The sequence below is a fragment of the Heterocephalus glaber genome, unplaced genomic scaffold, assembly GCF_053883595.1.
Source record: "Heterocephalus glaber isolate CG9 unplaced genomic scaffold, H.glaber_assembly_v1.0 deba00001452, whole genome shotgun sequence".
Lineage (NCBI taxonomy): Eukaryota > Metazoa > Chordata > Mammalia > Rodentia > Bathyergidae > Heterocephalus > Heterocephalus glaber.
In genome coordinates, this window is record NW_028258302.1 from 9664436 (window position 1) to 9690848 (window position 26413).

Sequence of the window (26413 nt, forward strand, 5' to 3'; positions counted from 1 at the left end):
CCAATTTATTAAGCTATTTATACTTTTCTAAAGCATTGCCCTAGGCATTTTTCATAATTTCTTTATGAGGCTAGTGGCAATAACCATATTTCACATTTAGCTGAAGCTTAGAGTGGTCAGCCAACTTACCCAAGGGCACAAAGCCAATCAGTTGAGCTGAGTTTCCAATGCTGACTCCAAAAGCTGTAGGCTACATCCCCTGGAAAATTGCACCCGGACATCCTTCTGAGCCAATATACTGGACAGAACCATGCAGAACAATGCCTCTTCCTCTACTCTCCTTTGGTAACTTTTGTTTTGATGTAGTTTAAAACTTATAGAAAAGTTGCAATTAATGTTCAAAGAACTCCCATATACCCATCACCTAGATTTAAACAACTACTTTTAAGGAGTTAATGGAGAAAAAAAGAAGCGGAGGAGGGTCAGAAAAGTAGGAAAAAGCCAAGAAGCATCTATGTTTCACAAAGAGAAAAGGGTCAGTGGGGTCAGATTCTCCAGAGAGGTCAAGTGTAATGATGATTAAAAGTAACCAGTGAGGGGACCGGGGATTTAGCTCAGTGGTTCCTGTACCTGCCTCGCAAGGGCAAGGACCCGAGTTTGATCCCCGGTACCAAAAACAAAACAAAACAAAAAAAAACCAGTGGGGTTAAGTGGCTCTGCCAAATGTGGGGTGTTTGAGGTTGTCTCTAAAGGGATTGGCAGGGGGCTGAGGATAGACAAGGGTAGAAGATTGATTTGAGCTGAAATTTCAAATATGGTAAACCATGAATCTGTGGATGCCAGAGTAGCCCCAGGATTCAGAATGGAAACTTAGGGATAGAGGCAGGCATTTCACCAGGCAGATATGAGAGTGCCATGACAACTGAAGGTACAAATGAGTGGTTTTAAAGTCCAGACCATGCAGCAAAGAGGGTCAGAGGGGATTGAGAGATGAGAAGAAATGTAGGGACCATGGGGCTAGAGGAACCCGGGATGGATGACAACAGGTGAATCAAAACCAAAGCCGTTCTGCTGGGAGCATAGGCACTGGGGAAAGAATGGATGATTAAATTTATTTTCTGAGAGGTAAGACTTTTCTGGTTCCCAGGACAGCAGGGCCCTGGATGTGGATGCAGACAGAATTGATCTTGGGATGGGGAAACCAGGAATGTCAAATCTCATGAGAAGGGGATGGTCTCTAAAAGAAAAGACCGGGCTGGGGATTTAGCTCAGTGGTTTCGCCCCCTGCTGCTCAAGCGCAAGGACCCGAGTTCGATCCCCGGTACCAAAAATAAATAAATAAATTAAATAAAAAATAAAAGAAGGGGTCACTCCTCTATTAGAACAAGAAGAAAAAGATGAGCATATCAGCAAGCAGAGTTGCACGTCTGAGGGAGATAGAGGCTGTCCCTGCTAAATGGCTTGTTTTCTCTAAGAAGACTGAAGCAAGGTCCTCAGCTGGGAATAAAGGGAGGGCAGGGAAGGGTGAGGATCCAAAGCTTAGAGCAAGCACAAAAGGGTATGCGCACAATGAAAGAGTGAGCTAATAGAGCTAAGTGGTAGGAGGTGCTGGATTTTTTTTTTTTTTTGAGATGAGTAATCATGAATTTATAGTGACATCAGTCTTCCTTCTCGTGTGATTTGTTTTTCTAGCGAAGCACAATTGTGTGGGGACAAGTATGGAGAGTGGAGGTGTAGAATTCTACCACAATCGGTGTGTTCCAGGAATTTAGAGGAAAGGGAGGCAGGGGACTTGGGATAATTTGTAAGAAAATGACCATAATGGGGGACCATGGGTTCTAAGCTGAGAAAGGACAGAGGGAAGAATAGGAAGGTGCTCATGAATTGAAAGAAGATATCGGTGCCAAGGTAGTGAAGGTCTCCATAGGTTGAAGATGAGTTCTGGGGTCTCAGAAAATATTTCTGGAGAGAAATACTGGTAGGGGAAGGATCTCAGGGGCAGAATCTCCACTGCATAGTGCTGCAGAGGAAGCAATGGCCTGGAGAGAGGGAGACAGATTTCTGTAGAGGCAGGAATTGGAGTGGGAGGCTCTGAAAGATGTGCACAGGGCAGCCAGGAGGTAGGTAGTAGGAGAAGCAAGGAAAAGCAGTTTGGAAGAGGGTGGGAATAAGATTTGAAGAGAAGCTAGGAGACCAAAGGCACTTGGCATGTGTCTTGCACTTGGAACAGGTCCCTTTCTTTGGTGCCAGCCTGCCTCAATGCTGGAACTGGCTATGGATCCAGGCAATGTCTCCCTATGGTCTGCTGAGATAGTGTCCCGTTAGATGGTGTAATGATGTCCAGAGGAAGAGTGGGAGTGGCTGCAATGCCCAGCCATGGAAAGTCTCAGAGAAATCTCTCCTGAAGTGTATCCAGAAGACCCTTTGATGGTAAAAGGCAAGTAGAGAAACATACAGATAGGTTCGTTCATTTATTCCAACACTGAGCACCTACAATTTTGCCAGTCCCTCTGGGTCACAGAGAGGAGCTTGCATCTGTTGGTGGGATCTTGGGAGCAGGCTGCTCAGGTAGAAATCTGTCTGTCTGTCTGTCTGTCTGCAGAACCCTTGACTTCGCCCCAACAGCACAGAAAAAAGCTAATGCTCCATTCAGATCCTTCTTTAAGGTGCTCCATACTATCTGCAGATTGTAATATTTTAATTAAACTCTCCCAAGCCCTTAAAGTGGTAAATGCCTTTTTGACCTGTTCTCTCTAATTACCTTCAGCATGTTTCAACAGACTGCAAATACCATCTAATTCTTGGAAACAAGTGAAGGATAAATTGAAATTAGAGCTGAGGGCTTTTAGTAGCAAAACCTGCCTTTCCAGAAAAGGTGAAAGATGTTGTTGGTGGAGATTTGTAAGGATTTGCCACAAGGCTAGGGTTCTGAATGCGCAGGGTTTTTGGTAAAGATGAGATAGAATCATGGTTTTGCTTTTGATTATCTTTCTCTAATTTACTTAGTAATGTCAATCTTGAGTGTGGTTGGGAGAAAATGCCCATGTGAAGAAATAAGAAAAGGTAGACAGAAGCTCCTTAGCTTTGAGCGAAATCTCGAGCATAGAGAAGGGGTATAAACATGGCATTGAGTTCGATATTCCTGGGTTGCCTTAGTGAAATATTGACCATGTCCCAGGCCCTGGGATGAGCCTTCACATCTTTCGTCCATATATGTTCATCCTCACCTATATCAGTGAGGTAATAGCACTACCCCATGTGACAGATGAAGAAATAGAACCAGAGAGGTTTTCTAGCTCACCCAGGTTTAAACAGCCAGCAAATGGACTTTGATCCAGGTGGCTAAGTTGGTAAGCCCCAGAGCCTGGCCTCTCTTCAACCATACCATGCTGCCCCAGGGCCTGTTGTATCAAATATAGTCTGTTAATTTAAGGGTGATTCAGCACAGAATTAATGCTGAGAGAGTAGTGGGGGTTAAAGCTCTATTCATTATTTGAATCATTGTTTGAGCTTAGGGTAGGGGAGAAGCAGATCCTATGAGTGCAGACAGCAGTGAGCCACTGTAGGATCAGCTCACAGAAGGGATGAGCACCAGAAGGGAGGGAGCAAAACACCCTTTGCAATCAGACCTCCAACAACATGGCCTCTGCTTGATTGGAACTGTCCTCATTCCTGTTTCCCACACTGGCCATGGTCCTTCCGAGAGGAGAACAACATCAGACATTTTTCTCTCCCCACAATCTGGCTGGGCTGTAATAGCCACTTAATAAATGTTGGAATGAATGAACATAGAAATGAGTGCATGAAATGAGAGATTCATTATGTCTGAGAGCTGCAGAACCTGCTTCCCAGAGCCTCCTGGGGGGGTTCCTAGGGAAGGTTGATCATGGCCCTCTCCCCACATGGAGAGGAGCTCCAGGATGTTTGGGCTCATCATCGGAAACCAGGTTTGACAGCACTTTCATTTTATATACTTAAGCCTGTTGAGTTTTCTCACTCTTTCTTTACTGTTAGGCACTTTGCCTACAATTAGGATAAATTGCCATGTGGACAGCGACAGAGTAGGCTCATGGAACCCTTTATTAAAATAGCTGCTCACTAACATTGAAGAATGAAGTGGCTAGGACTCAAGCACACATTTTTAAAGAAAGCAAACAGCTAGATACAATGTAGTACCTTAACTGTGATCAATCACTACTTAATCTAATTAGTTTAGAAGCTATTTTAAAGAGCTTAATTAGATTAAGCTGTGATTGATAACACTTTATATCTACTTGAGTAGAGCACTTCTTCTAATTCACCTTGAATCTCTATGCTTCCAATCAAAAGCCTGTTTCAGGCATGAGCTGAGTGTGAGGAAAGATTTAGGAAGTACTAGAGTGGCACTGAGACCACTGGTGCCTGGCACTGAGCTGAGTTGGGGGCCTTGGGAACTCCCTTGGGCACAGGCCTGCTGGGGTGGCCTTGACAAGGACATCCTGAGACTACTTGAGGAGGCTGGTGAGGTTGTAGAGGGAGGGATTGAGGACCAGCAGAATCTGGGATGAGGTCTGACTCCTAGGTAAGCAAATTTGGGTCCAGAGCGGTACTCAGCTGGTTTCAAGTCCTGGAGTGAAAATAAGGAAACACAGGCAGGTCCACAGAGCCAGGATGGGCTGCTTAGCAGTCCATAAGTGCCTTCAGCCCACCTAGCTTTAGGGGGACATCCATGGCACTAACCTATACCCTCTTTGTGAAGATGTACTGCTTAATCTCAGGGGATTCAGGGGTTGCTTAGCCTGCCTTGGAAAGTAACTGATGCCTCCAGAGCCATGTAGTACCTGCCCTAGCCCAGTGCTCCAGGCACTGAGACTTCCCATATACTGCTGAGAACTGTGGGGAAAGGGTGCAGGAAGCAGGTCATTTCTAGGTTGGAACCATAGATTCAATCTCTTTGGGGATGGGAGTGGGAAGTGGGAAGGGGAAGTGGACCTGCTACTAAAAGGCATGTCTTTCATCTCCCCTCTGCAGCCCGCATGTGTGATGCCCACCTTCGCGGCCCCTCAGGCATCATCACCTCCCCCAATTTCCCCATTCAGTATGACAACAATGCACACTGTGTGTGGATCATCACAGCGCTCAACCCTGCCAAGGTAAGGCTCTAGGGATGGGGTGGGGGTCCTGCAGACCGGCCTGGGTTGAGACAGCTGGTCTACCAGGGATTTCAAACTCAGAAGCTGGTGGTGGTAGCTTCTCTACAGACAATGCATTTACATTGTTTTTATTAAGTATTGAGTAAAAAACAGCATATATATGACATATAAGCAAGACATGAATAGCACCAATACAACAAATACCTTTGTAGCCATCTCCCTGAGAAATTGCAGTTACCTTAGTGAGGCATGATCATCGCCAATCTCATTTCACTCCCTGCCCCTCAGAGGTGTTTATTATTCCTTTGCCTCTTTTTATACTTAGCCCTTAAATGTGTTTCCCTAAAATATACATTGTTTAGTATGGCAGCATGTGAACTTCATTTAAACATAGTTATGCTCTATGTACTGTATTCTTAATAACTTCACTCAAAATGTGTCATATATATAGTTTATTTCGTTTAGTTTTTTCTCTACTTTTTATTTTTTATTAAATTTTTATAAATTTTACAGCTATCTTATCCAAATCCACAACAACCTGTTTGAATCTTTCTTTTAATTACATCAAAACTACAATTGGAGAAGAACTGGTATATTTTGGTACTGAGTCTTTTAGTTCATGAGTGCTTAGGGCTCTAATTGCTTAGGGCAATTCTTTAATAGTCTCCAATGAATTTGTATAATTTTTCCATTACATGTCTTATACAATCCTTAATATATGTATTCACTCCTAAATATCATATACTTATTGTTGCTATGATAAATCACATCTTTTTAAATTATATTTTCTACCTGTTTCTTGCCAGTATTCAGAAATACAATTGATTTTTGCATTTTGGTTTGTATATATAACAACTATCTTGTAATTATTGTATCTGTGAATTTTTGGGTTCTCTACATGGGCAGTCATCATCTGCAAAGAATGATGGAGGCTTTGTTTCTTCCTTTCTGATGCATATAACCTTTTCTTCTTTCTTTTTCTTGCTTCAATGATCTGATTAGAACTTTAGTATAGTGTCCAATCACTGTGACAATAGTGGGCACTCTTGTCATTGTTTGATGTTTAATGGAATGTTTTTATTTCTTCACATTGACCGTGATGTTTGCCGAAGTTCATTTTATTTTTAATTTAAACATTTTCTTTTTTGAGTTGGGAAAGTTCCTTCCTAATCCTAGTCTGTGAGGAATTTCCATTAAGAATGGCTGTTGAATTTTATCAAACACTTTTATATATCTACTGATAAAATCCTTATTTTCCTCCTTTATTCTCTTAGTGTCATGAATTACATTAGCTAGCTTTTCTAATGTTAAGCCACTCCTGAAATCCTAGGAAAAATCTAACCTGATCTCTTAGCATGTATATTTTTATACATTCCTATTTGATTTGTTTGAAATTTTGTTTCTAATTAGTGAGATTGGCCTGTTATTTTTTTATCCTTCCCAGATTCTTGTATCAAGATAATACTAGGCTCATAAAATGATGTGGGGAGCGTTTCTTCTCTTTCTATCCCTTGGGGTGCTTAGTGGAAAACTGCAATAACTTTTGCCCTGAAAGCTTAGTAGAATTTTCTTTTAGCAAAACTATCTCTGTCTGGTGTTTCCTCCCTTGGAAAATTTTAGACTATAGAGTAATACCTGTAACAAGTAAAGGTTAATTTAGGTCATCTGTTTTTGTCTGGAGTTCATTTTTCTAAGTTCTCAAATATATTGAATATAAAACTGCATACTCTCTCACTGTATTTATTACCTCTGCTATTTTTGTGTTTCTGTTTCCTTTTCCATTTCTAATTTGAATCATTTTAAAATTGGTATTTTTAGAAGTTTTGCATTTTTTAGTCTTGTCAAAGAATTAGTTTTTGTTTTGGTAACTTTTTAATATTTTATATTTGATCCATAACTGTTCTCATCATTATTATCTCCTTCCTTGTATTAGATTTATTTTGTTGTTTTTTCTCTAGCATCTTAATTTTGATGCTTAGTTCACTACCTATTTAAATCTTATTTAACTGTCTAAGGCTATACATTTCCCTCTAGGGACTGCTTTGGCTACATTCATTCAGATTTTTATATTCAGAATTTCTTTTCTAGTTTAGCTCTAGTTTGTTTGTTTTTGTGGTTCTGGCCATTGAACACAGGGCCTCACCATACATGGCAGGCACATGCTATGCTACTAAACTACATCCCCGGCCCTGTTCTGAATATTTTCCAATTTCCATTATTATTTCATCTTTCAACCTTGAGTTATTTAGTAGTATATATTAACTTCTAAAGAACTCTTCCAGCTGTCTTTTTTTTTTTTTTTTTTTTTGGTACCAGGAATCAAACTTGGGACCGTGTGTTTGCGAGGCAAGCAGTGGCACCACTGAGCTAAATCCCCGGCTCCCAGATATCTTTTTGTTATTGATTATAAAGTTGGAATTTGGAGAACATTGTCTGTATTTCAACTATTTGAAGTTTATGGAAATGTGCTTTTGGGATCAGAAATGATCATTTTCACATATATTCTATGTGTCTTTGAAAAAATAAATGGTTCATTTTGCGGTTTTTATGTTCTAATATGACCATTACATCAAGTTGTTGTGTTTGTCTTTTATGTCTTCATTGATTATTTTTGTCATCTACAGAAGGCAAGATGTTAAACTCTCCAACTATAATAATGAGTTTATCTATTAGGCTTTGAATTTCCGTCAGTTTTGGCTTTGTAGCTTTTTCTGCCTTAGCTATTACATCAGCTTGCTTGCTTGCTTGCTTGCCTGCTTTTTTTCTTTCTCTTTCTTCCTTTCTTCATTCCTTGCTTTCTTTTCTTTCTTTCTTTTTTGTTTTTGTCTGACATTTTCTATTCTCTTACTATTGACCTTCTGTTTCCTTTATGCTTTGTGTGTGTTTTGTGCACAGCTGGATTTTTCCAAATCCCATCTAATAATCTGTCTTTTAAATAGAGAATTCAGACCATTTGAATTCTACAATTATTTCTGTTCTTGTAAAATACTCTAGAAGTATTAACATGCATACTTATTGAAGTCTAAAGCTAAATATTAATTTTGAGTTCCTCCTGAAAAGTCAAGAATCCTAGAACATTGCACACTTGCTCCTTCTTGATTCATACTCCATGGGGCATGTATTTATATATCACCTGACCTCTTCTCACAAATTACCATTGTTATTATTGAAAGCCGGTATATGTCCATTCAGATTCACATACCAATTCTGCGTTCACCATTGCTTCTTGTATCCTAGTCTTTCTCTTTGGAATTTCTTTCTTTTTGCTCAAAGTACATTTTTTCATTTTTCTATATTGATGTTTCTTAGTTCTTTATCTTAAAATGTATATTTTCTCTTGCTCTTGAAAATATATTGGTGTTTCCTGATTGATTCTCAGTTGATAGTCATAGTTTCCCTGCATGTGGAAGTATTGTTCCCATGTCTTCTAGCTTCAGTTGTCCCTGTCACTGTTTCTTGTCTTTCCTTCATATGACATCTGGCTGCCGTTATGGTCTTCTACTTGTCTTTAGTGTCCTGCAGTTTCACAATCACATGTCTAGTGTGGACATTGTTGTGTTCATCCTGCTTGAATTCATTATGTTTATTGAAGCCATGGGTTGTGCCTTGCATTAGCTTGGGAAAATGTTTAACCATTATCTTTCCAACTCTTGCTTCTTCTTTATTTGCTCTCTTTTTGCCTTTTGAAAGTCTGATAAACAATTCGTTTTTCCCAATCTACTTTCCATGTCTCTTTTCTCACATATTCTCTCTCTTATTTTGTTCACTTATTCTCTGTTCTGCTATGTATCATCTCTGTTAATCCACTCACTAAGGATTTAATTTAGTTCAAAATATAATTTTAACTTTCAGGAAGTTCTGTTTGGTTCTTTTTCATATGTTCTTGGTCATATTTTACAGTCTCTTGCTCCTTATTCAAGTGTTTAGCTACTTCAATTTAAGTGTATTAAGCCTACTTATTTTATATTCTGTGTCTTTTAATGCCAGTAGCTAAAGTCTTTGCAGGTTGGGTTCTGTGGTTTGTTCTTACCTCTCCTGGTTCCAAGAACCACTTTTCTTTCTATTTTTTTTTTTGGTACCGGGGATCAAACTCAGGTCCTTACACTTGCAAGGCAGGCAGCGGAACCACTGAGCTAAATCCCCAGCCCCCACCTTTCTTTCTTTGTTGTGTAATTGTTGACTGTGTGGCTAGAATCATAAACTTTTGTCTCTGAAAGTTCTTTGAGACCTTGGTAGAAGGTTGTTTCTTGCAGAGTTTCCATTAGCTACTGCCTTGCGCTGGGGCATTACCAGCCCGAAACCTCTTCAGACTAAATTCTCAGTATAAAGGTTTCAAACCACAAAGTACTATGAAGGCTGCAAACCATGCAAAGGTTACTTCCAGTCTTGGATTTTCAGTGGAAGTGTTTTGTCTTCTCACTGTCAAGGTCTGAGATAAAGGCAACCTCCAGGTCTACCAGAGGGTGGTGTGGCCAGTGAGAAGGCAGGCAGGCAGATTTGTAGTTGTCCCCTCTTTTCTAAAGCTCTGCTTCCTCAGAGTTTTATAACGCACTCAAGACCAAAGCCAGTTTCATGCGCTGGTCACATTCTGGGTCCCTCCATCCACTGTGCTGTAGACTCTGAGTACTCCTCATTTTGTTAGTCTGCTTAGACTGCTGCAACAAAATACCAAAGACCTTTGTTTTCTCACAGTTCTGGAGACTGGAAGTCATCCATCAAGGTGCTGGAAAACTTGGTTTCTGATGAGGGCTCTCTTCCTGAATGTAAATGGCCGCTGCCTCCTCTATGTGCACTTGAGGAGAGCTCACCCATGTCTCCTCATGCTTGTAAGGACCCTAGTCCACTCGCCTCAGGACCTCACCCCTACAACCTTATTAACCTTAACTACCTCTCCAAATGCCCCATCTCCAAATACAGTGACATAGGAGATTCAGGCTTCAATACATGAATTTTAGAAGGCTATAATTCAGTGCCTAACACTAACTTAGATATATTTTAAAAACCTTTTTTTTCCTCTTTAAATTATACCAAACATTTCAAGCTTCTTTGGTTCAAGTGCCTGAGGCCACAGAGCTGGGAACACTGGAAGCAGATCTCTTCTGCACAGCATTTTACAGAGGAGTCACATTTTATTAAACCATTTCATGGTGAACTTAGTCAGCAGGGAAGGGTGCTTCAGCCACAGAGGGTGAGAATGGAGCTAGAAGAGAGACCTACCTCCCTGAGATTATTAAGTTGTTGACCAGAGGCTCTTCCTCAGGTATAGTCAATGATGCTTATCTTCATTTTCTTTTGAACCTGAAGGAAAGATATCAGAGAAGCCTAAGTGAGACCTGAAGAGCAGTTAGATTGGCCCCCCAGAAGGCCTAGGCTTGGCCAGTTTGTGGAGGTCAGTGACGTCATATTGTTTCTCCCTGACATGTTCTGCAAGAGGCCACATCAGCCCGGGCTCCTGAGGCCAACCCCTCTGAAAGGCATGCCTCAGGTGCAGAAGGTTCCCAGCATTTCCATGTGTCCTTGGTGGGCTTCAGAAAGTACAGGGGGAGCCTAAAAGGGCTAAAGGAGCCCATCCTGAAACCAGGGGTGGGAACCCAGGGAATACTGAGTGTGACTAGAAGGAGATGAGCTGGAAATTTGAAGTCTAGGACTGAGGCATAGAAGCTGCCTTCCTACAATCCACATGAAAAACAGAAGCAGTTCCTCACCTCGTTCATGCACTGCTCCACAGGTGAGCCCTCCCTGCATCCCAATCTCCAGCAAAAATGTATGGTCTCTCTAACTTCTCAGTATGTGTTATGAGATAAGTATTCATTTGTTCACTTCTATAGCTAATGCTTCTGCCCTTGAGCAATGTGCACGTACAACTGAAGACAGGCATGTAAATAAAAGACTAAAGTATGGACAGTACTGGTTGGGTATGTACATGGTGCTAGGAAAAACCCAGGAAAGTTTTCGCCAAGGAAGTGCCATTTAAGCAAGGTAGTGAAGGAGGTGTAGGCTTGGAAATCATTGTCTCAGAGTGAGCACATGTGCAAAGGCATTGAGGTTTGCAATAGCCTCTTGAAAGTGATTCAACATGCCTGGATAGAGATGGAAAGGTAAGCAGGATCTAGATCATAGTGAGCTCACATGCTTGGTAAAGAGGTTTGTTTTATCTCAGAATGGAGGACTTTAAGGCTAGAAGTGTTAGTCTTTGTTAATAACAATAATAGCTTTTATTGTATCCTATACAAAGGGAATCTCTGAGATGATCCCTCTGTATAAATGATTTTATTTCATTTTCTTAATAGCACAATGAATTAGGTTTTAATAGACCCACTTGATAGATGAAGGAAGTGGATCATGGACAGGTTAAAGGTTAGGAGATAGCCACTGCACGCAGCCAGTAAGTGGCAGAGCTGGAATTAAAACCCAGTCTTTCTGGCTCCAAAGTCCGTGTACTTAAATAGCTGAGCTGTGTCGCTGAATGGAATGAGGTCTTGGAGAAGAAGGGAGGGCCAGGGCTGTCCACACTGGGGGCTGGAGTGCCGTCTTCCCTTCTGAACCGAGCAATAAGAGAAAGTCTGAGTTTGGGCAGGATTACTCTAGCATCAACAGAGAGGACAGAAGGAGGATTCTCAGGGGAGCAAGACCAGCTAGGAGACTAAATCATTTATTTACCAGCCAGGAGCAGTAGGGGTGTCAGCCAAGGCTTTGGAGATGTGGAGGAGGAAAGAGAAGAGAGAGATGTAAGGGTGGAATGGGACTTCATGGCTGATTGGTGCAGGGATCATGCGTATCTCAAGTGACCAACACACAGCAGGTGCTCAGTGTAATTTACTTAATGGACAAATGATTGATGACTCAGTAGACTCTGTGGCTAGGGACTGATGGGAGACTTTAAAAAGAAATACAAAGAGAAGAGCATATTTTGTGGGGATCAAGAGAGAAATATGAATATAATGCCTTTGAAGAATCTATGGTTTATCTAACAGCATTTGGACACACTGCTTGGAAACCCTGGGTTCAAGGGAGAGATTTGATTGTCATCTCATCAATGCATGGGTGGGAATACAATCCTAACAAAGGGACAGCGTCCTTGGAAGGAATCAAGAGGACAAGAAGATTCAGAATGGATCTGGGAACTCTCCTTGCAGGTGAACAACACAGAGAAGGAGCAGTCAGAGAGGCAGAAGGAGGGCATGACAGAAACCCAGGAAGTCTTCCACTAGGACATGTGTGATCATGGCAGTTATGAAGGAAGGCTTGGTGGAACAGACCCAAAGGTGACCACTGACTTCAGCCTTGGCAAGAGGCCTTTCACAGCGGAGCTCTGGGGGAGGAACACATAGCAGCGGCCGGGGGTGGGGGGGATGCACAGGTGGGCGGTGAGGCACTGGGGGCCAGAGTGCAGACAGACAGCAGTATGAGCAGTTTCATGGTGAAGCAAAGGAGGGAGAATAGGCAGTAGCACATGAGAAGGGCAAATGGGAGAGGGAGTTTGCAGTTACTTTCAGGTGTTTATTTAGAATACTGGAAACTGGAGTTTGTGTGCCAGCGGAGGGCAGAGCAAGTAAAGAGGAAGAGGGAAAACATGTGAAAGAAGGGAAGTCCCAGGGCAAGTGAGAGGGATATAGGGATGAGCATGCAGGGTCCCCTTTGCAAGGAGCACTGAGGCTGTCAGGCGCAGTGCTGAGTGTTTTCATGAAGCAATACCAAGTGGGACACCCGTGCCCTTGGTCTCCTCCTAGTCAGGCAATGACTGTGTATCCCAGAAGTCTGCACACGTGTGGCCAGAGGGAACGCCCCACCCCTTGGAGGCTGTCTTCTAGCTGTGCCCAGGAGGGAGCTAGGATGCCCCAGGCCCAAAGAGACACGAGGAGTTGCTCTGGTGTGGGATGGCCACAGCTCTGCTCTGAATTACCAGCAGTAACTGAGCACCAGAGACTGCATAACGCGACACTGAAGAGGCAAGAGCTCAGCCAAACTGGGGAAGTATATCAATAAGTTAGGAATAAAATGAACCAAAGTACTTCACTCTGTCTTCCCAGAAGCTTGATAGATTCAAAGAAGAGAGAAGAGAAGTTTCAGACAGACCCAGTGATGTTGGCCTCCTCCACATGCCAGCTCTGCCCTCTCTGCTTGATTAGCATTTATAATACTGATTTAATATTAGTATAATATCCACCTATAATAACGTTTCCTAAATTTGGCCAATCATCAGAAATAACTGGGAAACTTTAAGGTTATAAATTCCCAACCCTTTCCCCAAAGACATGATTCAGGGGATCTTTATTGAAAGAGCACCCTGGTGGCTTGGACCAGCCAAGCTGACTTAATAAATCCCAGTCCCATGCCCCCCCACAAAGCACAGTATCCCACCCCTGAGGCTTCCCTTGGGCAGCCCCAACTTCAGCCACATTGACCCCTGCATCATAGACACATCTGGCCCTGCAAGACCTCTGCCTGGGCACAGCCTGTTCTGCTCTCCTGGGAGATTCAGTACTCTCCCGAAAGGCCCTCTCACTCCACCAGGTCTTAGTCTTTCCTGATCCCTCCAGAATTCCATCAGCACCTTTTCTTAGTATGCATAGCATGCTGTGCAGTGTTTAACATCAGTTTCCTCCAGAGTTCTGAGTACCCTGAAGGCAGGGATGGGCTTTTGTTTATGACTCCCATAGAGAGCACAGAGATTTGGACATGTTGATAGCTGATGGAGAAGTTCCTGGGATCATCTCCACCTGTGTTGGGCCTGAGGTCCAGGTCATGGTCCTGGGGCCTCCTCCCCTTAGGATCATTGAGCTTAGGACCATTGGAAAAAGATGTCTATGGTCAATACTGAAACCCAGACCTGCTTGGGGCCTTTAACCTACACACATCTGCCTTTATTTTGAACAGCACATTTGATCTGATTGCATATGCACCTCAGGATTTGATCAGGAAAGTCAATCCACCTTTGCTAGAAAAGAAAGGAAAATGGGACAAGGGAGAGAGAGAGAAAGGGCGGGGGGAGGGGGGATGGAGGGGCCAAGGAAAGAAGAGGGAAAGGAAAGCTCATTTCGTGGACTTCAAGCCAAATCTAACTATTTTAGTGCTTCACTCCTGGAGGATCATTAATGTCATTCTTCCCTTTGTAGTCCCAAGATCTGAGAAATAACTCTCCAGGCAAGTGACCACCCACCAGTGCAAATGTCAGAAACACATATTGGTCCATTTGTTCACTCACTTAATCATTCAACAAACATTGGCTCACATCTTCTCTGTGGCATCCACGAATGACATGCTGGTGATCAGAGAGGTGTCCGCCACGTGCCTCTCATGCCCACTTCTCATGGGTGAGTGGCTGAGAGGGACCTTTTCCTTCATATAGTTATTTTCACTTCTCAACCTATGTGGGTATCACTCACTGCTGGAACTGGCAGAGGCCCTGGTGTCCCCGAACACACTTCCCGATTGCCAGAGACAAGCCCACTCGCTGCAGGACTGTGCCCCTCATATCTGCCTCACCTCCTCCTCTGGTCCCAGCACCCGTCTCACTGTCTCCTGTGCACCAGACTGTGGGCTTTGAGAGCAGTTGCCACGTTCTTGCCACCTGTGTGCACTTCTCCAAGGCCCGTCACTGGCGAGCCTGTGCTGACTGTTGGGTGAATGGGCAGATGGGTGCATGGATCCATCAGTCAATGAGTGATGGAGGCAAGGAATGCACGAAAGGGTTCACTGCCTCAGATCGAGCAAAACTGAACTGCGGTCATGGCGGCACTCTCAGAACGTCCAGAAATCCTCAGATTTGTTGCTGGGAGGAAGCACTGGAGCCTCCCTTCCTCCCCACTCTCCCCCTTGCTCCCCCCCCTTCTCAGGCTCCAGAGGATCCAACCCAGCCTCCTTCCTGGAGCCCCAGGGATTCATTCTTCAGCCAAACCCCAACAGGAGGAACCTGGGCATCCTGTGCCCAGTCACAGCGAGCTCCCTTTCGCCCACGGGAGTGGTCACGCTGGTACAGTATTAGTAAGCCAAGGTCAGCCCTTGGATGCTCACAAGTGCCCTGTGGCAGAGTGGGTGGTTAAGACTCCAGCACAGCACCATGGGGGCCTCTAAAGAGCTGAGAAGAGGCAGGCATAGGCATGAGCAGCCTGCAGTTTCCAAGCCAGGGTGCTGAATTGCATCCTGAGGGTGAGGAATTGGCGGTCTCTCTGGGGTGATGAAAACCCTTCTTCAGCATCTGCAGCCTGTAGGTCATGAGTGTAGGTCTGTGAGTTGCAGACAATTCCACAGAAGTTTAAACAACACACAGTTTGTTTTCTCCACCTACCAAAGTCCAGTGATAAGGAGTCCAGGGTTGGTTTGTTGGTTCCCTTGGTGTCTCAGGTAGCTTGTATTTTCCCTCAGCCATACTTGCACGGAGCTCTCATCCTCATGATCACAAGAAGGCTGCTCCATCTCCATCCTCATATCTGTATTCCAGAAAAAGCAAAAAGAAAGATGAGAAAATAACTCAAGATTCTCAGCTTCATCCCATTGCCCAGACTTTTGTCACATACTCACCGTTAGCTACAGGTTTGGCTGGGTACATTGCCACATTCCCCCAAAATTCTGGGTTCTGTTAGGAAGGAATAAGAAGAAGAAAGGGACATTGAAAAAATACTATCTATATATGTCACAAAATATCAGAATAATAACTAGATCAAAATAGATCTGTTTTGGTTGAAGCAGCTTTGCCCATTCTGTCACAGTCACCTCTGCTGGTGGTCCCCAAGGATGTTTATGGAACCTGAGTACCTAGGAACCTAGTTTGAAGATCATCGCTCTAGGGCAGAGGTTAGCAATTTATTTCTATAAAGAGCTATATAAAAATATTTTAGAGTTTGGGGACCACAGGAAATATTTGCTGCATATTCTTTGTTGTGAGTTTTTGGAGTTCTGGTCTAAAATGTAAAAACCCCTTCAAAATTCTAGGGGTCATCTAGAAGCAATCTGGGGGCCAGATTTGGCCTGAAGAGTGTAATCCCCAACCCCTGCTCTGGGGATAGCAAGGCACTGAGTTTGGGAGCAGAGAGAAGGATGGGCAGCAGAAGCTATTGAAGAAAAACATCCATCAGAACAGGCTCAGTCCTGATCTCTAATCTCAGCACTCGGGAGGCTGAGGCAGGAGGATTGTCATGAGTTTGAGGCGAACCTGAACTACACAATGAGATCCTGTCTCAAAAATGAAAAAACATAAAAGGTGTCCCTGAGCTGTTGGCTCCTCTGCAGCCTCACCCAGACCTCCCTCGGGCCCAGCCTAGCAGGACCTGAGCCCCATCCTTTGACTAGTCCTGCACAGCATTCCCTGGGGCACTGGGAAAGATCCTCCAAGCCCCGCCCCCCAACTCTCAGGACACATGGCCATGTTCTGAGGGGCCTGGTCTCCAGTCCCCCTCTGTACCCTCTCTTTGCCTCACTCTAAGCCCTTCTTGCCTGGTCTCTCTGCCTTGGGTCCTCCTCCCATGCTGAGTCATAGCTCCCTATCAGCTTGACCGTGAAGCCCAGACTGTTCACTCTGGCTGCTGGCAGAATCCAGCGGCAGCCTCATCCAGGCTGTTCTCCTGGTCCTACTCTCCCCTCCTCAGCTGCCCTCCCTGCCCTTTCTTCCCCTCTCTCTGCTCCCAGCAAAGCCTGCACCAAGTCCACAGCCTCCTCCACCCTGCCAGGCCTGGCACATCCACCTCTTCCATGCACCTCCTTCCCTTTGGCTCTTCTTTGAGATCCTCCTGCATTGCCGTCTGTGCCATGTCCTTGGCATTTAGATTTGTTGCTAAATTGTCAGGCAAGCGAGATAACTTATGGGAAGCAGTTAGCTCAGTGCTTGGCACATGGCAGGTGCTCGGTAATTATGTCCTGGATGGTAGGTTTATTTATTCATTTATCTAATGGGCTTAAGTTGGGTGTCTGAGCTGTGTACAAATGTGCCTCTTTGATGGCGGCTCTTTCTCTTGCTGCCATTTCTCCTGCTTCAGAAAGGTGCTTTGTGAGCTTGATTGATCTGCATGTTGGTTAATGAGTCATTATAGAATCCTGTCTTTAAACAATGGCCAAAGCGGAGGAGGAAAAAAAGAAAAAGAAAGCCTCAGTACATTGTGCTCTGGGGCCCTTCCCAGAGCTGCAGTGCCGTGTATGTGGAACAGTCCTCCTGGTATAATTAGCCCCCACCTTGGGATCAGTGCCCTGAAACACAAGTCGAATCATGGTGGCTCTAACCAGTGATGGGAATCACTTTATGGCTCTGGGTTCTGGCCTTCATAGTAATATTTTCCCATAATAGGCCTAATTATCATACACTCCCATTTTGGAAATGGCTTGGTGAGCAGGCTTCTCTGCCCCAGGTCTGGCTGAAAGGGGCTAATGGGGTGACAATGCACAGCTAGGACCCCTAATCCCTGGAGTGACTGGGTTCCTTCTGCAGAAGTCACCAGCTGCCTTGTGATATTTTATGTGCAGCAACTGTTTGCTAAGCAACTGCTAACATCCAGAAAGAGCTCAAGGGAGTGTTTGAGTGGCTAAGTCATGGTCCTCGCTGGGATACACTGAGGTATAGAGCACAGTGACAAAGAGCCTGGAGAGTCCCACTCTACCACTTAGCTACATGAGCCTAGCAAGTTGCCTACCCTGTCTTACCTGGGCTTTCCAGTTTGTAGAATGCAGGTAATCAAAGTAGCTGTTGTTGTGAGTCTTACCTGAGTTGCTTTGTGTAAAGTGCTCAGGACAGATTTAACCACATGGTAGGTGTCAGCTCTTATAGTAAAGCAACCTCGTGAGATGGTCAAAGGCTATAATTAAGTCTCAGAGAATCTCCTAGTGCAGGAACCAGCAAACTATAACCTTTCTAGCTTCTCACTTGTTCTGTAAATAAGTTTTACTTGACACGGCCTCAACCATTCATGTATACATTGTATATGGCTATATTTGTGTCACACCAACAGAGCAATTTGTGGTCCTCAGAGAGGAATACATTTCCTAGGATAGCTGAGTTTGTTCATACAATAAGGGATCCCAGAGCCAGCAATCTGTCCATGCTGAAAAATCTGGAAAGGCTTGGAAAATGTTCGAACCCCCTGGCATATGCCTGGCAGGCTGCCAGGCCCTGGTGGTAGAGGCAGTAAGGCCTGGCCCCTCCCTCTGGGAGTTGGTGGGGTAGTGAAGGAGCAGGTCAACTGCTCAGTCACAGACCAGCAGGTACGTGCTGTGACAGAGAGGGGAGGAAAGTGCTTAGTCAAGAAGAGGTTGGAAGCCAAGAGAAAGAAAGGTGCCCCACAGGAATTCTATACTGCTTGGAATGTAGAGCAGAAAGCAAAGGAGCAACATCAGCCTCCCCGCTGGGGAGTGAAGACCATCATCAGATGGAAGAAAGGTGGAAATGGACAAAAAGAGCCCCAGATTAGACATTGGGAGTGGGTGCCTCTGTGTCCTGTCTTCATGAACGGGCACAACTCATCGCCCAACTTCCCAGGCCAAAAACCTCCAAGTCATCTTAGATTCTTCCCTCCACCCCAGCTCAGCCATCACCTCCACCCACTTACAACGCTGGGCTGGGGATGTAGCTCAGCAGTGCTGTGCCTCCCTGGCAAGAGCAAGGTCCTGAGTTCGATCCCTGATATCAAACAAAACAAGACAAAAGAGGCTAGGCCCCGACCTCCCCTCTGTCCTCCATGGCTCACCTGCCTGGCTGCAAAACCTGGCATCTCCTCCCAACCCCACCTCATTCCTGCCTACTGGTCACAAGTGAGCAGCCAGAATGGTGGTGTCCTCTCCCTCAGTTTTGTCTCCTTCCCCCAGCTCCTTGTAAGGGAGGAACAAGAGACCTTTTGAGTGAAGACCTACGTAGACTTCTCAATTTCTGGGCTTCCCAAGTGCGCCCTCGCATGGAATGCCCAGCCACATAGTCCCCAAGAGTGAGGTAGCTGGCAGCTGTGCCCCTTTGTAGACCTGCTGTCAGCAGACACTGAACATCTTGCTCTGATGTGTTCCATCTCAGCCCCAGTTCAGGCCCTGACTCCTCAGAACATCCCTTCCCTCTCCTAGACTCCCGCTTTGGTCTGACAGAGGCTTCCTTAGCCTTTAGAATTCCCTCAGATGGCACCACCAGAGTGGCCTCCCATATTCCACCACTGCAGGCTTCTCTCCTTTCCTCATTCCCCGCCTTAGCACCCACCTCTTGATGTTGTGCTTATCAGTTTACCTCTCCAACCTCTCTTCTCACCCGAGGCAGAGACAGCGTCATGCTCACCGTGGAAACCTCCTCCCCAAGTCTGGCATACGGCGGGTGCTTAGTACGTATTTGTGGAAGGCAGGACTAAAACAAATGAGGAAAGAAAAATCTTGTTGAAATCTCTTTCTGAGAACATTCACTTATTAAACAAATAAACAAACAAAAAATGGAGAAAAACAGGCCAGGGAGAGGCTGGGAGAAGCGTCTACAGGTCCCTAGGGCAAGAAAGCTGAGATTCCACATGTGGCCTGAAATATCACCACCAACCCCATGGGGATTTCTGGGTATTAAAGCATGAAGAAAGAGTCCAATCATCTCACAGTTAGCCAGATGTGCCCGGTGTTGCTGTGACAACCCCAGAATTGGCCAGATGTGCCATGAACATCTTCAGAGACATAAGGGCCCCCAGAGACTGGGTGGCCTGGAGAGAAATAGTTCATGCTCATGAGGGTGGCAGTTTGTGCAGAATGGTGTCACCAGCGACTCCAGGCATCAGGACATACAGATGAAATTTCCACCTGGACTCCAGGCTCAGGAGTCTTCCTCGAAGCCCCTGCCAGTGATTAACCCTGTGCTTCCTCCTCAGGTGATCAAGCTGGCTTTTGAGGAGTTTGATCTGGAGAGGGGCTATGACACCCTGACGGTCGGGGACGGTGGGCAGGATGGGGACCAGAAGACAGTTCTCTACATGTAAGTGAAGCCCTGCATTTTGTCGAGAGGCAAGGACAACCAGGGACCTTGCTGGGGGTGGTGGTATGGGCTTTCCAAGTCCTGCCTGCTTCTACCTGCTCCTGTGAAGACAGTGTCCCTCAACACTCCTGATTTCAGTGACAATCCCTCTACCTCTCACTACGCCAGCCAAGGGGAGCTGAGCACTGGCTAAATCCTCATGGGGATTCACATGAAAAGTGTCCAGAATGAGCTGTCCCTTAGGGGCAAGTGGAGGTTTGGAGTGCAACCTGGAGCTTTCCATGTGGTTACCAGCGCCTCTACAGGTCCTGTTTCTCCACAGTAGTAGTTAGTCCCAATCATACACACCCATGGCTGCCTGACCTTCCTTCAGGGTCAGAACTATCTGGAACCTGGGTGGCTTCAGTGACCTGGGATCATATAGACATAGTGACCATGGTTCCTGAGCCAAGGATGGCCAGTATGATGTGGGGTAGTCAAAGGAGAGAACAGTATCAGGTATCCAGAGGTTCTGCTATGTTGGAACTTTGCTTTGGGGAGCATTTGAGTTCTCCTCTGCCCACCGCTGTAGTCTGACTTGAGACAAGGATATCTCTTCCAGAACATGTGGCCCAAATGCAGAGACAGGCAGAGTTTGGCTTCTCCATATCCCCCAAGCTCTTGCAGTCAAACTGTCACTCTCCTTGAGTGCCGTGGTAGGGGACACACCTCTAAACATCTCTCTCCCGACAGCCTGACAGGTAATTCGGTCCCAGACCTCATCGTCAGCACCAACCATCAAATGTGGCTCCTTTTCCAGACTGATGGCAGCGGCAGCTCTCTGGGATTCAAGGCTTCTTATGAAGGTAACTGCTCTTGGGAACCCGATAAACTCACCCTGGCAGTCAGAGACTTGGGGTCTAGATTTAGAGTTAAAGCCCTGAGTTCAGGTCCACGTTTAGCCCTGTAGTAGCTTCCTTTCCACAGGCACATTCTCTCAACAACCCTCTGAGCCCTGGTTCCTTCTTTGGTCAGTGGGCCCCTGTGTTGTTTTGGGGATCATCTGGGATAAACCTCTTAAAATCCTGGGGACCCAGTGCCAGGCACATACATCAGTTCCATGCTTAATTCATACCTGGCTCAGGCAGACTTTTAAGAGGTCCTGTAAACTTGCTGAGCCTCACTTATTGTTACAATCTTTGCAGTAGAGACTCTAGCTTCCCAGGTGGTCCTATTTGGGTGCTGTGAAGTTAGTAAGTGACTCTCCATAGCACTAAGGACAGATACACACTATTGGCCTGAGGAGAATGCAGACAAGAGTCTTCATCTCTTGCTGGGAACAGAAATTAAAGGAACTTCAAACACTAGGTTCAAGAGATGTCTCCACCATCACCCTTCTATGTACTCCCAAACTTCCTGTTGGCCAATGAGCTAATGCCTGTTCCCACACAAAAAAAAGGAAGGACAAGCCATTCCATGAGTAGTTGTTAAGCTCTGTTAGCCACTAGACACTAAACCAGACCTAGGGCAGCAAATGTGCCAGAGCTAGGCCTCACCTGAGTGGTTTCCTCTCTAGTAGTAAAGCAAGATGGCAGCCTACACAGCCAGTGGGAGCACAATGAAGGGACCAAGAACACGTTATCAAGGAATGAGCCCTGAAATGATCCTGCAGTTATTACAGGGATAGGAGGCAACATACAGGGGCTGAAAAGTGCCTTTAATGTGGCTTATACACTTGCTCTCTCTACCCAAGTGTGCCAAATGGTCTCTCTGTAATAGAACCTGAACTGTTTCCAAACTGGGTACCCAGAAGGTGCTATGCCTGACCTGACAGTCCACACAAACTGGGTGACTCAAAACAATAGAGATGTATTCTTGCATTATCTGGAAGCCAGAGGTCCGACATCCAGGTAACAGCAGGGAATGTCTGAGTAGCAGACTTCCTGCCTCTTCATGGCTTCTGGTAGTACCTGTCAGTCCTTGGCATTCCTTGCTTTGTAGCTACATCTCTCTAGTCTCTGCCTTTGTCATCGCACACATTCTTGTTTGTCTCTTTTTCCTCCTCTAAGTACACCAGCATATGTGATTAGGAGCCCACCCTACTCTGCTGTGGCCCCGTCCTAACTTGATTACATCTACAACTTCCAAATAAGGTCACATCTGTAGATACAAGGAGTTAACATATCTTTAACAAAAGGACAGGCCATTTTCCTTATGCTAAAGCTACCATACCACAGTGTCTCCTAGGATAAAGATGAATGTTGCACTAAGACAATTTCTAAGCCATGTGTAAGTAAAGCAGAGCCACAGGAAGATACTACGGGTGATAAATGTTGAGTGCAGATTCTGGTTTCCTCACTTTACAGCTCTATGGCAGGTCATGGAACCTTTATGGGCTCTTCTGTTTCCTTTCTCATCTGTGAACTGAAGGCAATGACATATCCTAGGTCACAGGGACATCTATAAAGACTGTGACATAGTAAATGTGAAAATAAGGGATGTTGGAAATTGCAAAGCAATGAGTGAGTAACTGAGCGGGTACATCCATCATTAAATGAAGAGATGGTATACAGTTACACATAAGCAGCTGTCGGGCCATGGAAAAAGCCTCAGGCAGAAATCAAGAGACCTTGTTTCAGCTCCTAGCTCTGTCCCTCACCACTTTGAAAATGGGACAGATTTGGAAGCAAAGTTTCTAAGTTTCCCCTGCTGCTGAAAGTCCATGTATATTTAGTAGTGAATATTCTCAGACATGAGGAAGAATGACCTTGTGTCATCTGCATGCCCTTAATATGTCTGTGTTTGACCCATGGTTTGGATAAGGCACCAATGACTTGAGCCTGAAAGAAGTGATGATTAGCAGACAGAGTAAATAGAGCTATTGGCTAAATTAGCAAGATAGATAAAGTACAGATAAATATCAAAAAATTAGGTGCTAGACTTTTTCCTAGGGAGTTAGTTGTGCTTTATTCTACCCCAAAACAAGCTCCAAAAACTGAGCTTTGATGTGGGGACCTCAGCTTGGGATAGATAAGGAAAGGATTGAAGCCAGTCCCTGTGAGAAATGTTTGTGACTCCTGAGTGTTTATTTGAAAGGAGAGAAGGCAGACTCAGGAGACTGGAAAGCTGTGTCCAAATATTTGAAGGGCTGTCACCAGGAGAGAGGAATTTGATTTGTTTGATATGATTTCACTGGTAAAGAAAAGGACGGAACATTTGTTGAGAGCCTACTGTGTGCCAGAAGCTTTATGTTCATTATCTCAGGGTTTCAAAGTGTCATGAAAAACTGGGGGGACCCCCAGGGACACTGATGTGGGGTAGGGGATACCTAGCAGGGAGGGCTCTGGCCCTGCCTCTATTTTTTTCTCTTTTCTTCTCTTTTACTCCTTGTCAACCTTCTTTTAGGAGAGAATTCATAGCTAAACACTGGTTTGAAAACCACTGCTTTATCTCCTGCAATGTTAGCAACTATAGAATAGCTCCTATTTTATAGATGAGGCTTCTGAGACTCAGAGGGGTAGAGTGACCTGCCTGAGGTCACACAGAAATCTGGGAAGGGGGGCAGAGCCAAGGCTCTTTTGCTTTAAAAGCTCATGATTTCTCCCCTGTAGTAGGAGTCTCCTAAAGTTACAGAATTTCACTTCTTTATGAAATCTTTATAGAAGCCAACACTTTGCCCCAGTCAAATGCAACATATATCATAATCCTGGATTCCATGTCACTGGAGTTGGAGTTTGTGTTCATTCATTCATTTCACTCAGGCAACGTGGATTAAACACCTGTTACGGGCCTGATACTATACCAACCACTGCAGTCATGATAGTGAACCACCAAGACATAGTCTAGAAATATGTCTTGTGCGAATGCTGGTCACAGACTGGTTATCAGCAGGACTCCTTCTTGGGCCTGGAACAAATTAAAAAGGACTTTCTGCGGGCCGGGGATTTAGCTCAGTGGTTTCCCCACCTGCTGTGCAAGTGCAAGGACCAGAGTTCAATCCCTGGTGCCAAAAAAAAAAAAAAAAAAAAAAAAAGGAAGGATGTTCTGGTATTGAGAGACCTTACTAACCCTCCTGGCTGAGTCAGGTTCTGCCCACAGGCAGCAGGTTCCATGAAGATAAAACAGACTCAAATTGGAGCAGCCCAGGTGAATCCCTCCATTATGCCAGCTGTGTGACCATGGGGAAGTCACATGGTTTCTCTGAGCCTCAGTTTTACCACTCATAAAATAGAGATAATAACTCTGACAGTGAAATGAGGTCATAAAAAGCTCCTTGCACAATTCCATGGTACGGAGATTGTACCTTCCCCTTGCAAGTCACCAAAGTCCCTCTGTACCCAAACCTTCTAGTTTCCTTGTCCTTCAGGCCAGGTCCAGTCTGCCTCATGTGGCTATGCTGGCTCCAACAGCCCCTGGTTCAGATCCCTGCCTCACTGGGGCAGTCCCATGGGGCTCTTGCCCCTGCACTGGCTGAGTAATATGGGGTTCACTGTGGAGTGATGTGGGGTGAGGAGGCAGAATACAGCTCACAGAAGGCTGTGGGGCATCACAAAGCATTTAAACTTTATCCATGGAAGAACCTGGGAAGGGAAGAGAGCCCACTTGTACCTTCTTGTCCCCTCACCATGACTTTTTAAAATTTATTTAAAGAGTGAAACCCAACCATCTTATCCCTTAATAATGAAAAGTACCCTTTGCTGCAATAGGGTGGTGGGTCAAGTCCTCAAGCACTGAATGTGATTCCTCTCTCACCTCCATTGTCTGGTTCCCCACCACTTTGGGCTTCCCCTGCACACCCACTGTGTGGCTGCTCACTGCCCCTTCACCAGCTGTGTCCTCAACTTTCACCCCACTTATTCCGGTAACTTCTGCAGTTAGTTGGATCTACTCCCATGGCTTCAGCTCCAACATGAACTCTTGTAACTTCCACATTTGTCCGCATGAAATTGCTGCCTACCATTATCCCTGTTCATGGCCGCCCCTCGAACCTCTCAAACCAACCCATCTGTTCTAGCGAGCCAGGGCTGCTGTAACAAAATACCAGACTGGGTGGTTTAAACGATAGACATTTGCATTTTCTCAGTTACAGAGGCCAGAGGTGTAAGATCAAGGTTTTGGCCAGTTTGGCCTCTAGTGAGGGCTCTCTTCTTGGCCTGGAGACAGCCATTTTCTTACCATAGACCTGAACAGTCGAACAGTCTTTCCTCGGAGAGAGCACGAGCTCTCTGGTGTCTCTTCTTATAAAAATGTAAGTCCTGCCACATCAAGTCCCCACCCTTATGACCTCATTTAACCTTAATTAATTCCTTAGTGGCCCCATCTCCAAATACATATATTCTCACTAGGGATTAAATGCCCCAAGGTATAAATCTGGGGGTACATGTTCAGTTCATAAACAACACCCAAAACTATGTTTATCACTCCACCCCACTCCTCTGACCCCTTCACCTTAGCTGTGTCCCATTCTTGAGGAAGAGCCCTGCCGTCCACTGCATTGCCAGGCCTCGTCTTCCCCCCCCAACTTCCCCACCTCTCCTAGGCTCCCAGATCCTATCAGTTCTCCCTCAGCAGCATCCCACGCTCTGTCTGGTCCTCCCTTGCCCTTCTTCCACTGTCCTGACTGACAGCACAACCCTCCTACCCGGCATACCCCTCACCCACCCACCACATGGCTCACAGTGAGCTTCCCAGAATGCACATGTGCACAGTGCTGTCCTACTTACAAATAAATAAATAAATAAATAAACAAACAAACAAGCAAACACAGACAGACTTTAATGGCAATGTCTCATTGATTTTAGGGTGAGATAACAATCTTTCACATTCTGTCCCAAATAATCCATGATAATAATGCCAAACTGCATTCTGGCTCCTAGGATTCCATGCAAAGCAGAGATCACAGTTGGTTAATCTCTCCAGTCCTACAAACCAAGCCCCTTTCTGCCCAGAGCATGTGTTCAGAAAAAGCTTTCCGGAATTGAATTGCAGAGGCTTCACACAGGCACAATCAGGAAGCACCCTCAGTTTTCCTTTTTGGTCCACTTTACCACCTCCCCATGTTCAGTTACCAAGAGCCCATCCCTATTATCCCAGTAGAGCAAACCCAATTCATAATCTGGCTCTTCCATGGAGCTCTGGGCCAGTCCCTCCTCATTCATGAGCCTCACTTTCCTCATCTGTGAAGAGGGGCTGGTAACTGGTCATCCTGCCAATGTCTCCTGAAGACTCATTGTACCAAAGCTGCCAACAGTGAACCTAGCATTTACGAAATGCTAAGTTGAAAACTTCTCCCTTCCCTTGCCTTCCCAGGCCTGCAGCTCTTCTGATCTGTGCCACTGCCCAAACCATCACTGTTATTTCTAAATCCATCTTGCTCCTCTGTTTCTCCCATCCCCTACGGACTTCCATACCTGATAGACATCTTGGCCCAGGGATAGGAAGGTCTCTGAGA

General features: G+C 45.2%; 1 protein-coding gene and 1 long non-coding RNA gene across 8 annotated transcripts in view; one reads left to right on the top strand and one right to left on the bottom strand.

The window, feature by feature from the left end:
* Csmd2 (CUB and Sushi multiple domains 2) overlaps positions 1 to 26413 on the top strand; it is a 582265-nt gene that overhangs the window by 300232 nt on the left and 255620 nt on the right. For 6 of the 7 annotated variants that reach the window (XM_087215348.1, XM_087215347.1, XM_087215349.1 and 3 more), the window contains exons 10-12: positions 4951 to 5072; positions 19880 to 19983; positions 20716 to 20828. The exons of the other annotated variant lie outside the window; for it this stretch is intronic. In XM_087215348.1, coding sequence (XP_087071474.1) covers positions 4951 to 5072; positions 19880 to 19983; positions 20716 to 20828 — 339 coding nt within the window. The remainder of the gene's footprint in view (positions 1 to 4950; positions 5073 to 19879; positions 19984 to 20715; positions 20829 to 26413) is intronic. 7 annotated transcript variants of the gene reach the window in all.
* Positions 14401 to 16813, bottom strand: LOC110350444 (uncharacterized). Its single transcript, XR_002397035.2, has 3 exons — positions 16754 to 16813; positions 15594 to 15648; positions 14401 to 15502 (listed from the first exon to the last, which is right to left on the bottom strand). It is a non-coding gene; the product is annotated as an uncharacterized LOC110350444 (long non-coding RNA).